The 17,047-nt window shown below is 46.9% G+C and overlaps 1 protein-coding gene across 1 annotated transcript in view; it reads left to right on the forward strand.

Annotated features, from left to right (window-relative positions):
• The window catches only part of MEGF11 (multiple EGF like domains 11), a 242,991-nt gene that overhangs the window by 71,096 nt on the left and 154,848 nt on the right, over positions 1–17,047 (forward strand). The window contains exon 2 of the mRNA XM_011386098.2: positions 3,154–3,246. Within this exon, the coding sequence (XP_011384400.1) occupies positions 3,154–3,246 (93 nt within the window). The remainder of the gene's footprint in view (positions 1–3,153; positions 3,247–17,047) is intronic.

Here is a 17,047-nt window from a genome sequence, read left to right on the forward strand (position 1 = left end):
GTCACATAGCCTGTCAGCCCACCTCTGATTCCCTGTCCACCACAGCAGATGGATATGCAGCAGCAGAAAGAGGGACTCAACAAAATGCCCCTGTTTAGAGGTATAAGAGCCAGAGAAGAGGGAGGCCAGAGTGGCAGAACCCTAACTCAGCCCTTCCTAGGGGTTTGGCTTTCACAGGGGCCTGGGGTCAGAAAGAACTTAAGGGACCTGCATGTTTTAGAAGTGGTTGCTGTGTAAATCCCAGCCCTCTGTAGAGGGGCTGTCTGCTGCAGGGCTACACTTGGCTCCTGAAGTAGGAGTCAGCCACCCCAGCCCCAGGGAGGGCCATGGGTTTCACCTCCAACCCTCCTCAGGAGACTCTCCCTGCAGCACCCCCCGTCCCCTCCCCACCAGGTACACAAACACACAGTGGCCCAGTTGCCAAATATGGCTGTGTGAGTCTCGGGTATTTGCTATCAATATTTCATGCCTCAAACAACACTGTCTAAACAATACCTATGAAATATGAATGGATTGAGGTTTTGACAAGCAAACAGCCCAGGCATAATACCAGGGCAGTGAGGAGGGGAGGGAGATAATGAGGCCTGAAGGGACCACAGGGACAGCAACCACATACATCCCTGGAGTTAGGCTCAGGATTTATGGGTCAGCTGTCCTCTGTGTGTCAGGTCATGAGGGGCCAGTATGCTGGATACAAGGTGAGCTGGGGTTCCTGGGACTTTGGGGAGGGACCAAGGGAAAAGACAGGGTGGGGCTTTCTCAGAGCACCTAAAGACCCCTCCATTCTCCAGCTAAGGAGTGGGTGCAGGAGGTACGCCAGTGATCAGGTGTCTAGGGTCAGAAGGGCCAGAGAGAGGTGAGGGTTGGCAGGGCACTGGTAGGCTTTGTCCTCCCCCACTCCTCTCTTGAGCTGCTCCAAGCCCCCTGCCCAGCTCCACCCTGTAGAGCAGGCAGTCAGTGTGTTAAAGCAGCTCCTCTGGCCTCTCTCTCCAGCTCTCACACTTCTGGGAAGTCAAGTATAGCAGCACTATTCTATTCCCTCTGGACTCGCTCCTCCAATCCCTAAGCCATCTGGGCAGGGGAGGACGTCTCACCTGGGTGACGTGAAGTTCCCATGGTCTTGGGCACCTCTCATCTCCCTCTACTTCCAGAGGCCTCTGTCTTCAGGAGCCTCATCCCCGAACTCCTCCCTGGCCAAGACACCACACAGTGTCCATGAAGTCCAGGGCACATGGGCCTCAGTTTGTTCATGTAATAAAATGAAGGGATTAGACACGATTTTCTCTGAGGTCTCATCCAGCCCTGACACTAGCGAGTTCAGAGGTCACTGCCCTCTCCACCCCCAGCAGAATCCCCAGAGATCAAGGTACTGCTCGCTGAGATCAGAATACAGGTGAAGATGTGAGCTAATCTGACAGGCTGATGGGAAAGGTCTGCTGAAAGGCGGATGGGCCCAGCTGAAGAGCATGCTGGGACTTCAGCCTATGGGGGTGAGATGGAGGAAAGAGGGAGCAGCTGAGGCCAGGACTGGGACCTGGCAGGGTCCAGCCTGGGGCTGGGGATGACACCTGTTGTCCAGTGTATATTGGGAACATTGACCCATTTGCTCTTGTTTGGAAAGTCCAATAGGAGCAGGGGAGCCAGGGCAGCAGGGGTGACTGGCTGGGGTCTTGTTAGTAGCCTGGTAAGCAGCTCATGGTGGTTCTGAGTAGAGCTGATTACTGGAGTTAGGGTCCAGTGGGTTAGCTGGTAGGTCCTGGCTGCTCCCTAGAGCTCCAAGTGAAGGGTCGTAGAAGTCTTCAGCATAAACTAGAACTCTCCCTGAAAGGCACTTATACAAATGAGTAGGACTCAGGTGCCAGTGCTCTCCCCATACACACCACACCCTAGGCTTGCAGAGAATGGACTGACCTCACACCATCTACCAGTGGGGCATCTGAAATGGCTCTTCTGAGTCTACCTTGCCTGGCCAAAGCTAAAGCAACAGCTTCAGGGTCAGCACCTGTGTTTGGGAGGGGCCAGAAGACTCTCCACCTACCATAAAATGGACTTTGTTGTCTAACCTGATAGTGCCCTCTCAGTGGGCATTCAGGCTAGGCAGTGATGTGGAAGCAGGGTGGCGTTCGGAGGTCATTGGCAGCTCTCACCATTAGGAGCCACCTGCTGCCCCAGGCCAGTGCCAGGCAGATAGAAGGGCTCTAGCTGCTTGTCAGAAGAAAGCATTTCATCTAGCTTCCCACTAAGAAGCAGGGTCGATGGTAGCTGCTGATTTCTCAAGCTTACAAAATTGGCAAGAGTGGCAATGGTGTTCTTCTATAATCCTTCACTGATGGATTAGATGGTGGGGCAGATCTCTGAGGAACAAAGATGACCTTGAGAAAATGTGGATGTCAGAGGAAGAGAGTCATAATTTTCCTCTCTTAAACTATTGCCAATAAGCCCTCTCCATGCTGGAGCAGTTGATGGGAACTTTGCTGCTGCTGCCTCCCAGTTCAGGAGGCTGTAGCAATTGACTGCATGATAAGGAATTGCCAGGCATTTCTAATTACAATTATCATCATCGTGGATGTCTCTCTTAATTACTTTCTTATAATTAGCTGTTGCCTTTTCCTCAGCATTTGTGTACTTTGCAGATTTGCTGACATTTGAGAGCCCCAAAATAGGGACATTTGGGGAGGAGGGCAGAAAGGTGGGGGAAAGGGGAAAGGTACCTGTTCTTTTAAGGCAACTGGATAAATTTCAGGGCTTTTGCAGAAAGAAATTGGGGAAAGCAAATGATGGACATGACAGGTAATTTCCTGAGTAAATGGGGAAAGATCAGGAGTGTGGCTTTAGGAGTTGGGCTTTGTGGAGGGTCTCCAAGTGTTAAGCCTCAGGAAGTATTCTCGAAAAGCCACCAAGGCTGCCATTTTTCAGGCTTGGGTTTCATTTTAGGAAATGAGCCTAGGATCAAGCTTACTCCTGTTGGACACATTTCAGAGTTAATTAAATAACTGAGGTCTGGAGTAGCTTGATTTTCTCCAAAGCTAGTGATGCATTCTGAGCATCCCTGGGCCTCAGGGAGTCGTTATGAAGTGGTTTATGCTCCTTGACCAGATGGTTGATTTTCACTGTCTGTTTCTGTTCTTTCTCTCTCTCTCCTGGCCCCCACAGCCCTGTGTACAGAGGAGTGTGTGCATGGCCGTTGTGTTTCCCCAGACACCTGCCACTGTGAGCCTGGCTGGGGAGGACCTGACTGCTCCAGTGGTGAGTCTGGGGTCTTTGGGGCTTGGGCAGCCCCCTGGCTCTGGTGAGCCTGTGCTGGGTACATGCTGAATTCTTTGTGTTGGGCTGGGGCTGCCTAGGCAAGTGTGGGTATCAGGGAGGAGGCATACCTGCAGTTTGGTACATGATGGTACTTGGGGTGGAGGGCTCAAGTGGCATGGGGGTAATGGTTTATGGGGGTCTGATGGGGTATTGTGTGTTGTGTGTGGTTTATGGGGGGAATTGTGGGGTCATCAGTACAACTCTTATTTTTGATGAAACACCTCTAGATATGGTCTTTGAAGGCTGAAGTGAAATTGAGATGTACAGATCCAGGAAGTCACTGTTGTAAAGGCCTGGTCCTCGGCTTTGTTGATACAAGGGCTCAGTTTTGTGGGTGCTCACAGAGGCTCAGGATTGATTCATGGGCCTGGTAGACACTGAGATGCCTCTGTGTCCCCACAGGAGAATGATTTGCCCACAGGTAGGGGCAAATCACTGTATTCCTGTATCTCTCTGGGAAAGGCTTCCTTATAGGCACAAAATGAGGTAGATGCTCTTGGGACTGACCAAGTGATCCACAGTGGCACAGGACATCCTCTCTACTGTGGCACTGGCCTCTAAGAGGATGGGGTACACCTGGCAGCTGCTTAGAGTATCTGCCAAGAGCCCAGATGAAGACAAATACATCACTGCTGGCTCATTTCCCTTCGATTCTTGCAGATGACCCCCTTTCCATTGGCACATCTTGCAATCAATGATTGGTTAACAAAATGATCTTACATGATTTTCAAAGAGGCCTTGATTAGTGTTGAAGCCCATTTTCTTCCTGCTTTGAGCTGGGGTACAGTATCTTTTTAATTGTGACTTGAGTAGATAACTAAGCTGATCCAATAGGGGTCTAAGCCCCATTACTGACCTCTCAGTGGGAGCCACAGTGCCATGGTGACTATAGTGGCCATGAAAACTTGGGGAGGAATGTTGGGTCCATGACGGCCATATGTAGTTTTGCCCTTTTTCACTCTCTCTGCTCTAGTTTTGGTCCTTTTTTCTAAAGTCCTTACCTGGAAACTCCCTGTTTACCCATTGCATTAGAATATATCAATCAAAACAAAGCTATTGGATATGGTTTTGTTTTGAGCCTGGGTGGTTATCTTGGATTGGGGGGTCCAGGATCTGTTTGGATATTCAAGAGACTCTCTTCAATATGTTGGTGACCGCAATGGCCTCCACCTACCACCTGTTTTATTACTTTGAGGTGGGCCATGTTGAGACATAGGGCCAAGGACTCCTCCAGACAACAAAATGTAAACCCGAGAGACATACAAGTTAAAGGAATGTGCTCAACCAGTCTTTCTATGAGCTGCAAGAAACATGTTGGCTGAAATGTTTGAGAGCTTTCTTGGTTTGTGTAATTTTGCTTACAATGAATCTTTGATGAAGAACTATCTAACTTGGATTAAGAGAGCTCTGCTGAGACAGATCTGCTTGCTGCTGCTAGATTATAATGTCAAGGGCAGCCTGTTGGAAGTTGAAATACAGCCTGAGTCCCAGGGGCCCTGAGTGCATATAAATTACCAATCAGTGCCAGTGTATTTGGTGCTCACCATATGCTGGACTGTGTTGAGCAGGGAGGGGTAGCCCCTGGAGGGTCTTTTAGACATGGTCTGTATCTCTCAGGGTTTCCTGTCTGGGGAAAGAAATAGAATGGAGGCAACACTCGACAAATAAGACTAGATGATTGAGAGTAAATCTTGCCTCTAGAGTGAGTTTATCAAGCATGTAGGCAAATAGCCTTGTTACCTTACAGTACAAAACTGGGCTGTCTAATTTCCTCACCCCCAATTCAGTTATCAGACGTGGTGCTGAACAACCCACAGCTGTTCCCTTAGTAAATCCAACTTCATGGGTTGAAAAGCCACCACCCCTGGGTCTACTCGAAGGCATATGCTACTAAACTCACAGGAAATCCTAAAAGATGGGTTCCAAACCTGTTTTGAGGAAGGGCCTCATTGAAAGGAATTTATAGACTCTCACTCTCAAAAGCATTCAGAGCATTGAATGTTTAGATGCCCTTCCATGAGCTTTCCAACTTCTGCTTCTATTCCCGCCGCACCCCACCCACCGCCACCGCCCCCATTAACAAGGAGCTCACTGCCTCCTGTGGACACACATTCTGACTATTGGAAGGCTTTCCCTTCTCTTGAGTGGAAATCTATCTCTAGCTTCTACCAGTTGATTCTCACTCATGATAAAGGCCAGAGTGGGTTGAATGACTACCATGACCCTCTTTGCCACTTATAGAGCTCAGTGGACAAGGCCACAGACTGGGGAAAAATGGTCATCTCAGAGCAATTGATAATAGCCACCAAGGCCACATAAAAGAAGGTAGAGTCCCCTTCCATGGATCAGCCCTTCATGTATTAGAAGACAGTGATCGCTTCTCTCTCCCAAGTTTTTATTCTCTAGCTCCTTTGTTTCTCACATGACATGGTCTGAATTTCCTTCTCCATCTAGTTTCGCTCCATTGGCTGTGACCTTTATTCCTCTTAAACTAGCATTCCTAAATCTGACCATACAACTGCAGGCTTGTATGGAAAATAATAAGAGAGATAGGTACTACTTGTTGAATTTTACTGTGTACTAGGCACTTTATCTTCTCATTTAATCTTCTCTATGGTGTAGGGATTGTTATTAGCACTTTATCTTCTCATTTAATCTTCTCTATGGTATAGGGATTGTTATTAGCTCCTTTACAAGTGAGAGAGTTGAAACACAGAGAGGTTAAACAACTTTCAACAGACACACAGCTAGTAAATGCTGAAACTGGGACAATTAGTTCAGCAAAAACCTAGGTCCTAAACCTAAACATTTAATTTTTATGCTCTTCTTCCTTCTGGATGCTCAACCTCTGTTAATACAACCTTAGGTTGAAAGTGATGAGAAAACGTAGTTGCTCACAGGGGAAGGAAGGATCTGCTTAAAAGATGTGGCCCCAAAATATTGTTGTGGAGATAGAGGAATCAGCCAAGGTATGCAAATTGTGACTAGGTTTACTCCAAGTAGTTTGAGACTTTTAGCTATTGTGCTATTGGACACCTGTCTGCCTGGGTGTGCTCTGCAGCGTCTTAGGGCAGAGGTCCCCAACCCCCAGGCTGCAGACCTGTACCAGTCCGTGGCTTGTTAGGAACTAGGCCACACAGCAGGAGGTGAGTAGCGGGGAAAAAGCATCATCTGTATTTGCATCCGCTCCCCAGCTCTAGCATCGCCACCTCAGCTCCACTTCAGATCATCAAGCATTAGATTCTCATAGGAGCACCGGTCCCTGGTGCCAAAAAGGCTGGGGACTGTGTCCGTGGGGATGGGTGTCTTGATCAGTGCAGTCTTTTCGATGGGCATTTAGGTTGTTTCTGATTTTTCAGTATTTCAGGGCCACCATCCTTTATCCAAGGTCCTTGAGCCTGCTGTTTCAAAATTTAGATCTTTTTTCAGAGTTTAGAATATATTATATGTGACATATATCCCCAGTGGGTTCTGGACAGAACCCTGGGATGAAATCTAATAATATTTCTGAAGTGACAATGTCTGATCATATCTAGTGACATATAGAAAATAGATAACCACATATTAGTTCCATATAGATCTTGTCTCTAAATTTTGGTGCTGAACTTTAAAAAAAGTTTCTTTTGGACATTTTAGAGATTTTTGGATTGTGGACACATGGATAAGGCACTGTGGCCTGGTGTAAAAACACTTGAGTGATTCTTCTTGTGCATATATATCTTTGCCCACTTGTCCCAATTTCTTCTTAGGATAAATTCCTGGAAGTGGCAGAGAGGCTTGTAAAGATCCATCATCCTACCACCTACCCCTGCCCTACCTTTTGTGGCTGCCAAGGGATTTATGACTTTGATAGTTGTGAAGGCGATGAATCTGGTAGTGGAGTGTGTGTGTTGGGTGGGGGGGACTTTTCATTCTTTTACAGACTTTTAACCCCATAGCCTAATTTCTTTAAGGCCTTGACTAATTTCTTTCTGCTCTATAAAGGAAGTGAGGTGATACTGATTTGTTTCATGGGTAGACATGTCAGCTATTATGGGTAACTCTGAGATGTTAAAACGGACCGATAGGGGGAAATGGAGTGGCTGCATGCTTGATCATAAACCTCCATCCTATATAATAATAAAGAATAAAAGGATGAAATGTCAGTCTACCCTGAATAAAGACAACAGAGTGACTTTTATTAAATTGCACTAATCTCACAAGTGGAGTCTAGAAGAAAAGACGTTTCCCTTATATTGAATATCTAGGTTTTTTTTTTTAAGTAATTAAGAATATTAAAGCACTGACAATGATTGAGATAGAAGCATTATTCATAACTTTTATTTCCGCACTGGGCAATGATCCAGTATATTTCATTTATGAAATTTCAGCTGTAAGGAGAAGGACGTGAGCCAATTCCTAAATTAAATATGCCCTGTTAACTTTTATAAATATTACCAAAGAATCAACTTGGAAATTTAAGCCTTCATTGTATTATTTAATTATTGTATTTTTTGGGTCCTGCTTCTGTGCCTCCTATCCCATGGTGCTTTGAAGTTTGGGTTCCGGCTCTAGAATGGTGTTTTAGTTTGGGTCTCAGTCCTCCACAGAAGGGGTGGGTTAGACATAACAGAGAAACCCCCTGCCATTTCCCCACTATCTCTCACATTCTTAGATTCCATTGATCTGGTTTTATCCACGTGCAGGACAGAAAAAGCTTACTGCACAGTGTCTTATGATCTCTCCCAACCCCCAATGCTGAGCAGGAGGCAAAACTGCAGAGCAGCCCTGAGTAATGAAGGCAGCAGGAACCAAGCTGGGACACCACCAAGAGTAGCTTCTGCCAAGTAAAACGTTCTTATCTTGAATAGTGTGTGGGACCCCTGGCTGATTTGGCTGTCAGCTATCCTTGCAGATTAAAATACAACATTTAACAGCTCAGAAATATGCCCACACTCCTAAACTAGCCTGGGATCAATCACTTCCAAACTAAGGTATATGTTTGCCAAATTTTTTTCTGTGCGTGGTAGAATATATGTAACATAAAAATTATCATTTTAACCATTTTAAGTGTATAGTTCAATGGTATTAAATATACTCATATTATTGTGCAACCATTATTACCATCCATCTCCAGAACTTATTTATCTTTCTCAAATGAAACTCTGTACCCATTAAACACTAACTCCCCATTCCCCGTCCCCCCATCCATAAGCAACCACCAAAGTATTTTTGTCTCTAAGAATTGGACTACTGTAGGTACCACATATAATGAGAATCATACAATATTTGTTGTTTTGTGACTGGATTATTTCACTTAGCATAATGTCTTCAAGGTTCATCCATACTGTAGCACGTGTCAGAACTTCCTTGCTTTTTAAGGCTGAAAAATATTCCATTGTGGTATATACCACATTTTGTTTATCCATTCATCTGTCAATTGATAAACTTGGGTTGCTTGTATGTTTTGACTATTGTCTATTGACTATTGAATAATTCTGCTATGAACATGAGTATGCATGTCCCTGCTTTCACTTCTTTTGGATATATAGCCAGAGTGGACTGCTAGATCATATGATTATTCTATGTTTAATTTTTTCAGGAATTGCCATATTGTTTTCCACAGTGAGTACACCATTTTACATTCTCACCAATAATGCACAGGATTCTAATTTTTCCACATCTTTGTCCATGCTCATTCATTTCTGGTTTTGTTTTTTTTTTAATTGTCAAACTAATGAGCGAGAAATGGTATGTTACTGTGGTTTTGATTTGCATTTTCTTAATGATTAGTGATATTGATTACCTCTTTAAGTGCTTTATTGGCCATTTGTATATCTTCTTTGGAAAAGTGTCTATTCGAGTCATCTGCCTATTTTTTTAAACTGGGTTGTTTTGTTGTTGCTGCTGAGTTGTTGGTATTCTTTATATATTCTGGATATTAAACCTTATCAGATACATAATTTGAAAATATTCCCTTCCATTCTGTGGGTTCTTTTCTTTCTGTAATAGTGACCTTTGATACACAAAAGTTTTTAATTTTGATGAAGTCCACTTATCTATTTTTTCTTTTGTTGCCTGTATTTTTGTGTCATATTTAAGAAATTATTGCCAAATCCAACATCATGAAGCTTTTCCCTTATGTTTTTGTCTAAGAGTTTTATAGTCTAAGCTCATGCACTTAGGTCTTTGATCCATTTTGAGTTAATTTTTACATATGGTGTAAGGTAGGGGGTCTGACTTCAGTTTTTTTTACATGTGGATATCAAGTTTTTTCAGCCCCATTTTTTGAAGAAACTTTTGCCAATGATTCTTAAAGATATAGAGTTTAAATTTTTCACCATGTACTGGCACATTAGTTACCTGATAAATAATTTAAACATTGTTTCCCGTATTAAAACAGATACGGATTTATTATAGAACTGAATGTAGAACTGACATTTATTTTTTTAAATGTGATAATTTGAGCCTTTGGTGGACATTTTGGGGCTATGCCATTAGGTGTCCCTGGAGGCTGGGTTATTTTAGGGGTGAAGATTGAGAAGCAGTGGGAAAGGTAGGAAGACCATAACCAGAATTAGATCACCCAGGGCTGGCGACTGTTGGCAAGGATGGTTTAGAGAAGGATCAGGGCTCAAGGCTTTTCCCCACTGCATTTTTGGGGATACTGTCTTGCCTGATGGGCTGTCTGCAGTACCCCCACTATCTGTGCCTTGGCTCTTTGGCAAAGGATTGGCATAGGCCACTGGCTCAGCCCTCACTACTTCATCTTGGGTATTCCAGGAGCTTTGCATTTTCCCACAATGTTCAATGCTGCCCTATAAGAGCTGTGAGTCATACAACCCCCATATCACTGTGGCTTGGGCACCTCTCTTCACATATATGAAAGCTTGTATCCACATAGTCCTGGAATGGAGTGCTAGAAAGTATGGTCTAGGATCCCAAACTCAAACTTCTGGTTACTGAGGTCTCATGATATAACTTGAAACCATTGACTCAGGAGCTGGAGGGACCTTACAAATTGTCTGGTTTACTCCTTTCATGTTACAGATGGGCAGACTGAGGTCCAGAGAAGGGAAAGCCCTTACCCGAAGTTAACCAGGCATATAGTGGTGGGCTGTAACTTAATCCTGGGTCTCCTGACTCTCATACCTTTTTCTCCTACCAGCTGCTCTGGAAATTCAGGGCTGGAGTTGTCTTAGAGGCAGATGGGTCTCATTATAGCAAAGCAAACAGGCCAAGCTGTCCTACAAACTTTTGTGCAGATGACCTAAAGGTTCCAGACACTCCTGGTTCCTTCTCTGCCCAGGCCTGGAGGACAGAGCCATGACTACAGGTCAGGCCAGGGCACAGGGATCGGAGATTTCCAGAGGGGTCAACCCTGCTATCTTCCTGGCTTGAAAAGTACATCAGAAAAGATTCCCCATCTGGAGTAACCCTAGACACACTTCTCGCGGCTGAACATGGAGACGTCACAGTCTAGCAGCACAGGATGTGGGGGCAAAGCAAACGTATAGGATGTGGGCCAGGATTCCTGCCTCTGTCCTGGAGTAGCTGAAGGGACTAGAAAGGAAATGGGGAGGGCCAGACAGGCAAATGAGTGGGCCCGGCCACACAGGTCTGCTGAGAAGAGCCACTGCAAAAACTTTGCCCCAGCATATTGGGAGAAGAAAAGGGAGTTGGTCAGAAAGAGGAGTGAGGGAGCCTCAGAGTCTGAAGCAGAAGGTGAATGGGGATTCCTGCTCCAAGTGTGTGCAGACGCTTCACTTACAGTATCCTATCTAACCTCCTGGCAGCATGGAGAGGTCATGTGTGTTATTTCCATTTCACATGCAAAGAAAGAAAAGCTCAGGGTCGTGGAGTAACTTCTGATATTCACCCAGCTAACAAATGGTGGGGCCAGGATTAGAACTCAAAACTTGTGTTCTCCCCACAGCTCCATGCTGCCTCTAAAGGGATGGAAGTGCTGTGCCGTAACTTTTAGGGGAACCAGCTTTGGGTCATGCCTCTGCCTGGGTGACCTTAGCTAAGTCCTGCCCTCTCTGCGAGCCTCAGTTTTCTCATCTGTAAAATGAGAGGGTTAGTGTGGCTATTCCAGATCTAAAATCCCATGATGCTCTGTTTCTGGGAAGTCGAAATCCAGCATCGTGTCTCCTCAGCAAGGGCCCTGGTAACCTTCCGGGAGTAGGGGGCAGTCTCCTCTCCCCATGCATGGCCCTCCCGTGATTCTCCATCTCAGGACTTGGAAAAGGAGTAGGGAGGGAGACAGCTATTGGGTGGGGGCAGCCTTATGACTCACATCCTTGCCTCCCCCACGTGGGGGCTTCTGGTGAGCCTTTGGTTGCCTCCTTTGGGAGCGGGTGTGCAGAGGGGCATTGTGCCATTCAGGAAGCTGCAGCTCTCAAAGGTTCTTTTTCACTACACTGAGCTGGCTGTCAAGGTTAAAGCAACTTCAGATGAATCACCACAGTGCAATTATACTTGCGAGTCCACGGTTCCTTGCTTACTGCTCTGGCCAGCCCCGCGGCCCTCACAGAAGCGCCTGGGCCGCCTTCTACCAGCATCTGCTGTGCCTGTGGGCCTCCCTGGGATGGTGGGTTCCACGTCAGCACCGCACACTGGGGTGCAGTCACCATGACGGGGACAGAAGGGAGTTGTGGATGTGGCGGCAAATGCTTGTTCAAGGTCTGTGCGTAAGAGAAGCTGCTCTTTACCCTGGAATTCTAATTATGAAACAAACAAACAAAACGAATGCAGTAGCCAGGGTCACCAGCCCTGTTGGCTCAATGTTCTCTGCCCCTTGAGTTCCAGTGAATGCACGTTTATTGAGCACTTCTCAGAGGCCAACACTGCCAGGGGTCCAGAGCTGAAGAGAAGGAGTAGGAATGAGGAGGGCATAGCCCCCATCCTCAGGGAACTTTAAGCAGAAGCCAGAACCACCAGTATAAAGAGAGGGAGGAGGAAGAGTCTGGGAAGAAGAAGGCTCTGGCTTTTATGGGAAGGGGTACCCAGATGGCTCAGGAAAGCCATCATTGGAGGGTGGAGGAAGGAAGGAACCAGATGTGTGCTATGATCTTATTTAACTGAAGCACAGAGAGGTTAAGTGATGGCCTGAGGTCCCATCAGAGCTGGTGAACATCAGAGCTGAGTCTATCTGACTCTTTCCACAAGACATGGGTCAGGGTGTAAGAAATGTGAAAACCAAGTCACTTGTGAGGAGCCCATGATGGAGGCTGAAAGAAACCTAACCCAGCCCCAGCCTGAGTCCTGGGGCTGCAGAAGAAGAACAGCAAGAAGGCAGAGCTCCTGGCTTCTCTCTCTCCCCACTCTTGGCCACCACCTCCCCTTAGCCCCCCCTCCCTCTTTTTGGGGCACCCCAGCCTTGACTATGCCCTGGAAGCCATGAAGAGGTCCTCCCTTCCAGAGTTTCTTTCTTCCAAAGGTGTCTCCCTGGAGAAATGGGAAATGAGAAAAGAGTAGACATTGGGTGTCCTACCCTGATGGGAGCCTAGATCATTGTGGGGATGAGGATGAGGCTGGGCTGGAGGCGGCCTGTGGATATCCCAGAACTCAGGACTGAAGGCAGCTGGTCCTCCACCTGCCTCTCAGACCAGAAGAGATCTTGGGACAAGTTTCATCTGAGCAGGGTCAGGGGTCAGGCAAGGCCCTGGGATGTGTGGCCTATCCAGAAAGTCAATTTTTTGATTTGAGAAAGCCAGAAATCGGTTAGTCTGGAGTCTGTGAGCTGTGTGTTCGAGGAGGCTGTTGTAGGGGAGGGGAAGGAGGTGCATTCTGCCCAACTCAGCTCCGGCCATCTGCTCCCTGAGAACAAAATTAATAAATAAATGACACACAGGGAGTCTCAAGAACTGGAGAGAGGGAGGAGGGTGGGAGAACCTGCCTAGAATGTGACAAAAGCAGAATAGAGTGGCAGGAGCCAAGTTGGCGTCATTGTGTGGGGCTGGCAGCTGGTGCTGACACCCCTCCCGGCCCCACTCGGGCATGAAAAGGACACTGCGCGCCCGCCACCCCAACCCCACCCGCCCTCCCACCCACCCCACTCCCAACAAACACACACACGTATGCACATGGCCTATACTTCCAGGGTGGGTGTGTGGGCTAGGTCTCCATGGGAAACGCAGCTCCTTGGAGAAGGGAATCACGAACTGCTCCCACCTGCACCCCACCAGCCCAGAGGATAGCCTGGAACCCTGCAGGGTAAGGAGAGGGAGGGAGGTGCAGCCTCCCTGGGGCCAGGAGGGGCCTGCTGGTGGCAGGTCCTGCTCTCCAAAACCTGCACCCTGCCCCCAGTCTCCACAGACTTTCAGTTCAGCCCGGTCAGCCCAGACCTGTTGTGTGCCAGGTACCACGCTAGAGATGGACTCGATGATCTTATTTTATCCTCCTGTTGCCTGTGAGGTGGGGATTACCACCCAGTTTGTAGTTGAGGCTGAAGTCCAAGGATGTTTAGTCATTCTCCAAGGTCACTCAGCTGTTCCATCGTGTGTGCTCGTTTCACTGGGGCATGTTTCTACCAGAATGCCAGGCTGTGGGGGCAGGGGGAGGTAACATCTGAGGCTGAAGAGGAAGGAAGTCTGGCCTTTGCTTAGTCTAACTCTGCTTAGATTTCTTTCCTAACTCATCCAGCACTTACTATATATGCCGTCCCATTTATTATTCACTATTATTATCCCCATCTTTCAGATGAGGAAACTGAGGCTCATAGAGGTTAAGTACCTGGCCCAAGGGCACACAGCTAGTAAGTGGCAGAGTCAGGATCTGAACCCAGACGGTCTGTCTCTGGAGACCACACTTGCAACGCTGTATAATACTTCTTTACGGGACTCTCTGCCTTCTCTCTCCAGCCCCTTCCACATTTGGGAGGTGGCTAAAATGGAAACTGAGTCATGTCACTTCCCTGTTCCCCTTTGTCTGCCAGGAAGTACCCCAGTTCCTTGGCCAGGCCTTCGAGGTCCCTCTGGGTCTGATGCCTGCCTTGTTTTCAGCCTCATCTCCCATTGCCGCACCTTCACTTCTCTTCCCTCCTCCCAATCCCTCTTTATCTGCTGGACCGTTGCTCTTTTGCTTTCAAAGCCCAGCTCAGATGCCACCTCTGCTGTGATGCTTCCTGATTCCCACAGACCTTGACTATAAACACATGGCCAGCATGGTCTGCACCCTGGACGATTAGCATTTGATTGCGTGTTACCCTCTCAGCCCCCAACCCCTGAGACCATCTCCATGGCAGGATCTAGATCTTACTTGTTTCTGTCACCCAGGGCCCAGCACTGTAGGCACATAGTAGGCACTCAGCACAGTGCCTAGTGGGATCCAATGGATCTGTTTTCCCCTTTAATCATGTTTTTGTTACTCTGCATGATGCTGTAGTGATAGTGTTTGGACTAGGGAAGTGTGTGGGGGCTCTGGGCTGGATGCTTGGGAGAATTCATAGCCATGTCCCTTGATCTTCCAAAGCTTCTCACCTATCATTATTGCCCAGGCACATGCTCCCAAGGATTGTGATGTGAGGCCAGGAGTCAGGTTTGTCCTTCAGAGGAAGTGGAGATCACATCTAGCTGGAAAAAATGGAAAAGATGCTAAGCAGGCCATGGAGCTAGCGCTCAAAGGAGGATGGGACTTGAAGCTTTAATAATCAGGTGTGGAAAGAGAGGGCATTCCAGGCAGGCCCACATAATCAAAGGTACTGAATGGTGAGCAGGTCCATATGGCTGGAGCAGAGGGTGCCTGGCGAGGAGTGGGAGCCAGGCTGTACCAGTAGCCCAGGCCAGGTGGTATGGTGCTTACACCCGAAGCCCGAAGAGCTTGGCCATTATTCCATGGGCCTTGGGGAGCCCATAAAGGCTCATTTTGTGTCATATAAATCTGTATTGTTTCTTGTTTGGGCAACCCCCTAATTATTTCTTTTCCCAAGTAACCTGTGATCAGGTATGGGCTTAAGTATGAGAACAGAGGGGATGTCAGGGGCTCTGACTTACCTCTTCAGTCCTGGCTAGTCCCTCTGGGTCACTTGGACCATCCTCTTCTTCCATTGTCCCTGACTAGAGGTGACCAAAGAACATATGGCAGGCTATCTTGGCATTGTGTGGGAAGCAGATTAAATGGGAGACCACTGTGATTAAGGGTTGGTGAATGCATCTAGGCAGGCAGTGACCCACAGAGGCTGTGTTGGACATGTCTTGATATCTTTCCGCCTCCCTGGCTAGTGGGATGTCCAGGCAGAGCACCTGGAACTGGATATACTGGCCTCAGGACCTCTGACTCCCAGCCTGCCTCTCAGGGGCAGCCCTACTCTCTACCTCCAGTCTTCAGGCACTACCTTGGTCCCAAAGCAAGCAGCAGCTGTCCAACAGTGCTACTGCAGCAGAGGCAGCTGAGAACTGGGGAATCTGTCACCTTCTAATAAGGAAAGCCCATTCTGGCAGACTGGGTAATAGGCCTCAAATTGAATAATTAATAAAGTTATAAAAATATGTCTGCTATATGGCCAGAATGATTCAACCCAATTAGAAGCAATTATTTCTTGCAGTTTTGCCACTCGGTATTTTTTATGAACAGCTTTAGCAACAAGACAGGATTCTCAGGTTTGGCTGCCTGCTTGAGAGATTCTGTTGAGACCAATCTTTCCCTAACGTTTCATCCAGGTGCAGAACATCCATCTTTCCACCCATCCATCCATGCATCTGTTTGTCTAACTAGGTATCAATTTTTTCATCTGTCCATTTATCTATGCATCACTCCACTCATTCCTCCATTCATCTGTCCATTCATTTGTTTATCCATCTATTCATCCATCCATTCATTCAGACATTTCTTGAGCCTCTTCCATGTACCAGTGTAACAGGTACTGGGCATGTGGAGATGGGTAAGACCCTATCTTGCCTCCAAGGAGCTCCAAGCTCAGGCAAGCAGACCTTTGAGTCACGTAAGCTCTCATTCCTATTCCTCTTCAGTGGTCCTGCCAGGTATAATTTTTGTTCTTTATCTTTTTCTATGTATTCCAGGGTTATACATGTAGATATTTAAACTTATACCTGGCCTTGAGCTAGGTAATAAGCTCCTTCCTAAGATGATTCAGCTTATTCCCCTACCTTTGAGAGTTTAGAGATATGCTGGCTTTAAAACCAGCTCAGGGTCCCAACTTTTTTATCAGGCAAAGGTCGGGGATGTGGGATCCAGCTCCACCCTGGCCCTGCCTTCAGTGTGACCTGAACGAGACACTTTTTCTTGGTTTATCTGTAAAATATGAAGAATCACTATGGTACTGTGAGCGCACAGGGATGTTACGAGGCTTGAGCCACCTATTAGAGACCTAAGTTTGTTTCCTGGAACATTGAACATAAGTTGAATTCTGAGTTAAATCAACTCATTTTATACGCACCCTGCAAGAAATCCTTCCATTAAGTCGATGCTCTTTTTGCAGTGAGAATATCCTCCTTCTGATTTCTCTGATTGGACATGGAGACTTAGAGTGGAGCAAAACCATGACTCGTAGAGCCCTTGCTATAAGCCCAGCTCTGTGCTGAATGAATCTGATAGAGTTATCTAATGAGTTACACTATGGTCACCCAACATTTATTCAGGGCTCTGGAGATGCAGGGTAGACCTACATCCGGACTCAGAATTAGCCTCTCTGACGTGGGTTCCCTTTTGCCTCATTTTGGATCAGGATGTCAGAACTAGGAAAACAAAGTGAAAAGGTATTTACAATGCATATAATCCACAAAGGATTAATACCAGAATA

The sequence above is a fragment of the Pteropus vampyrus genome, unplaced genomic scaffold (assembly GCF_000151845.1).
Source record: "Pteropus vampyrus isolate Shadow unplaced genomic scaffold, Pvam_2.0 Scaffold15, whole genome shotgun sequence".
In the NCBI taxonomy this organism is placed as follows: Eukaryota; Metazoa; Chordata; class Mammalia; order Chiroptera; family Pteropodidae; genus Pteropus; species Pteropus vampyrus.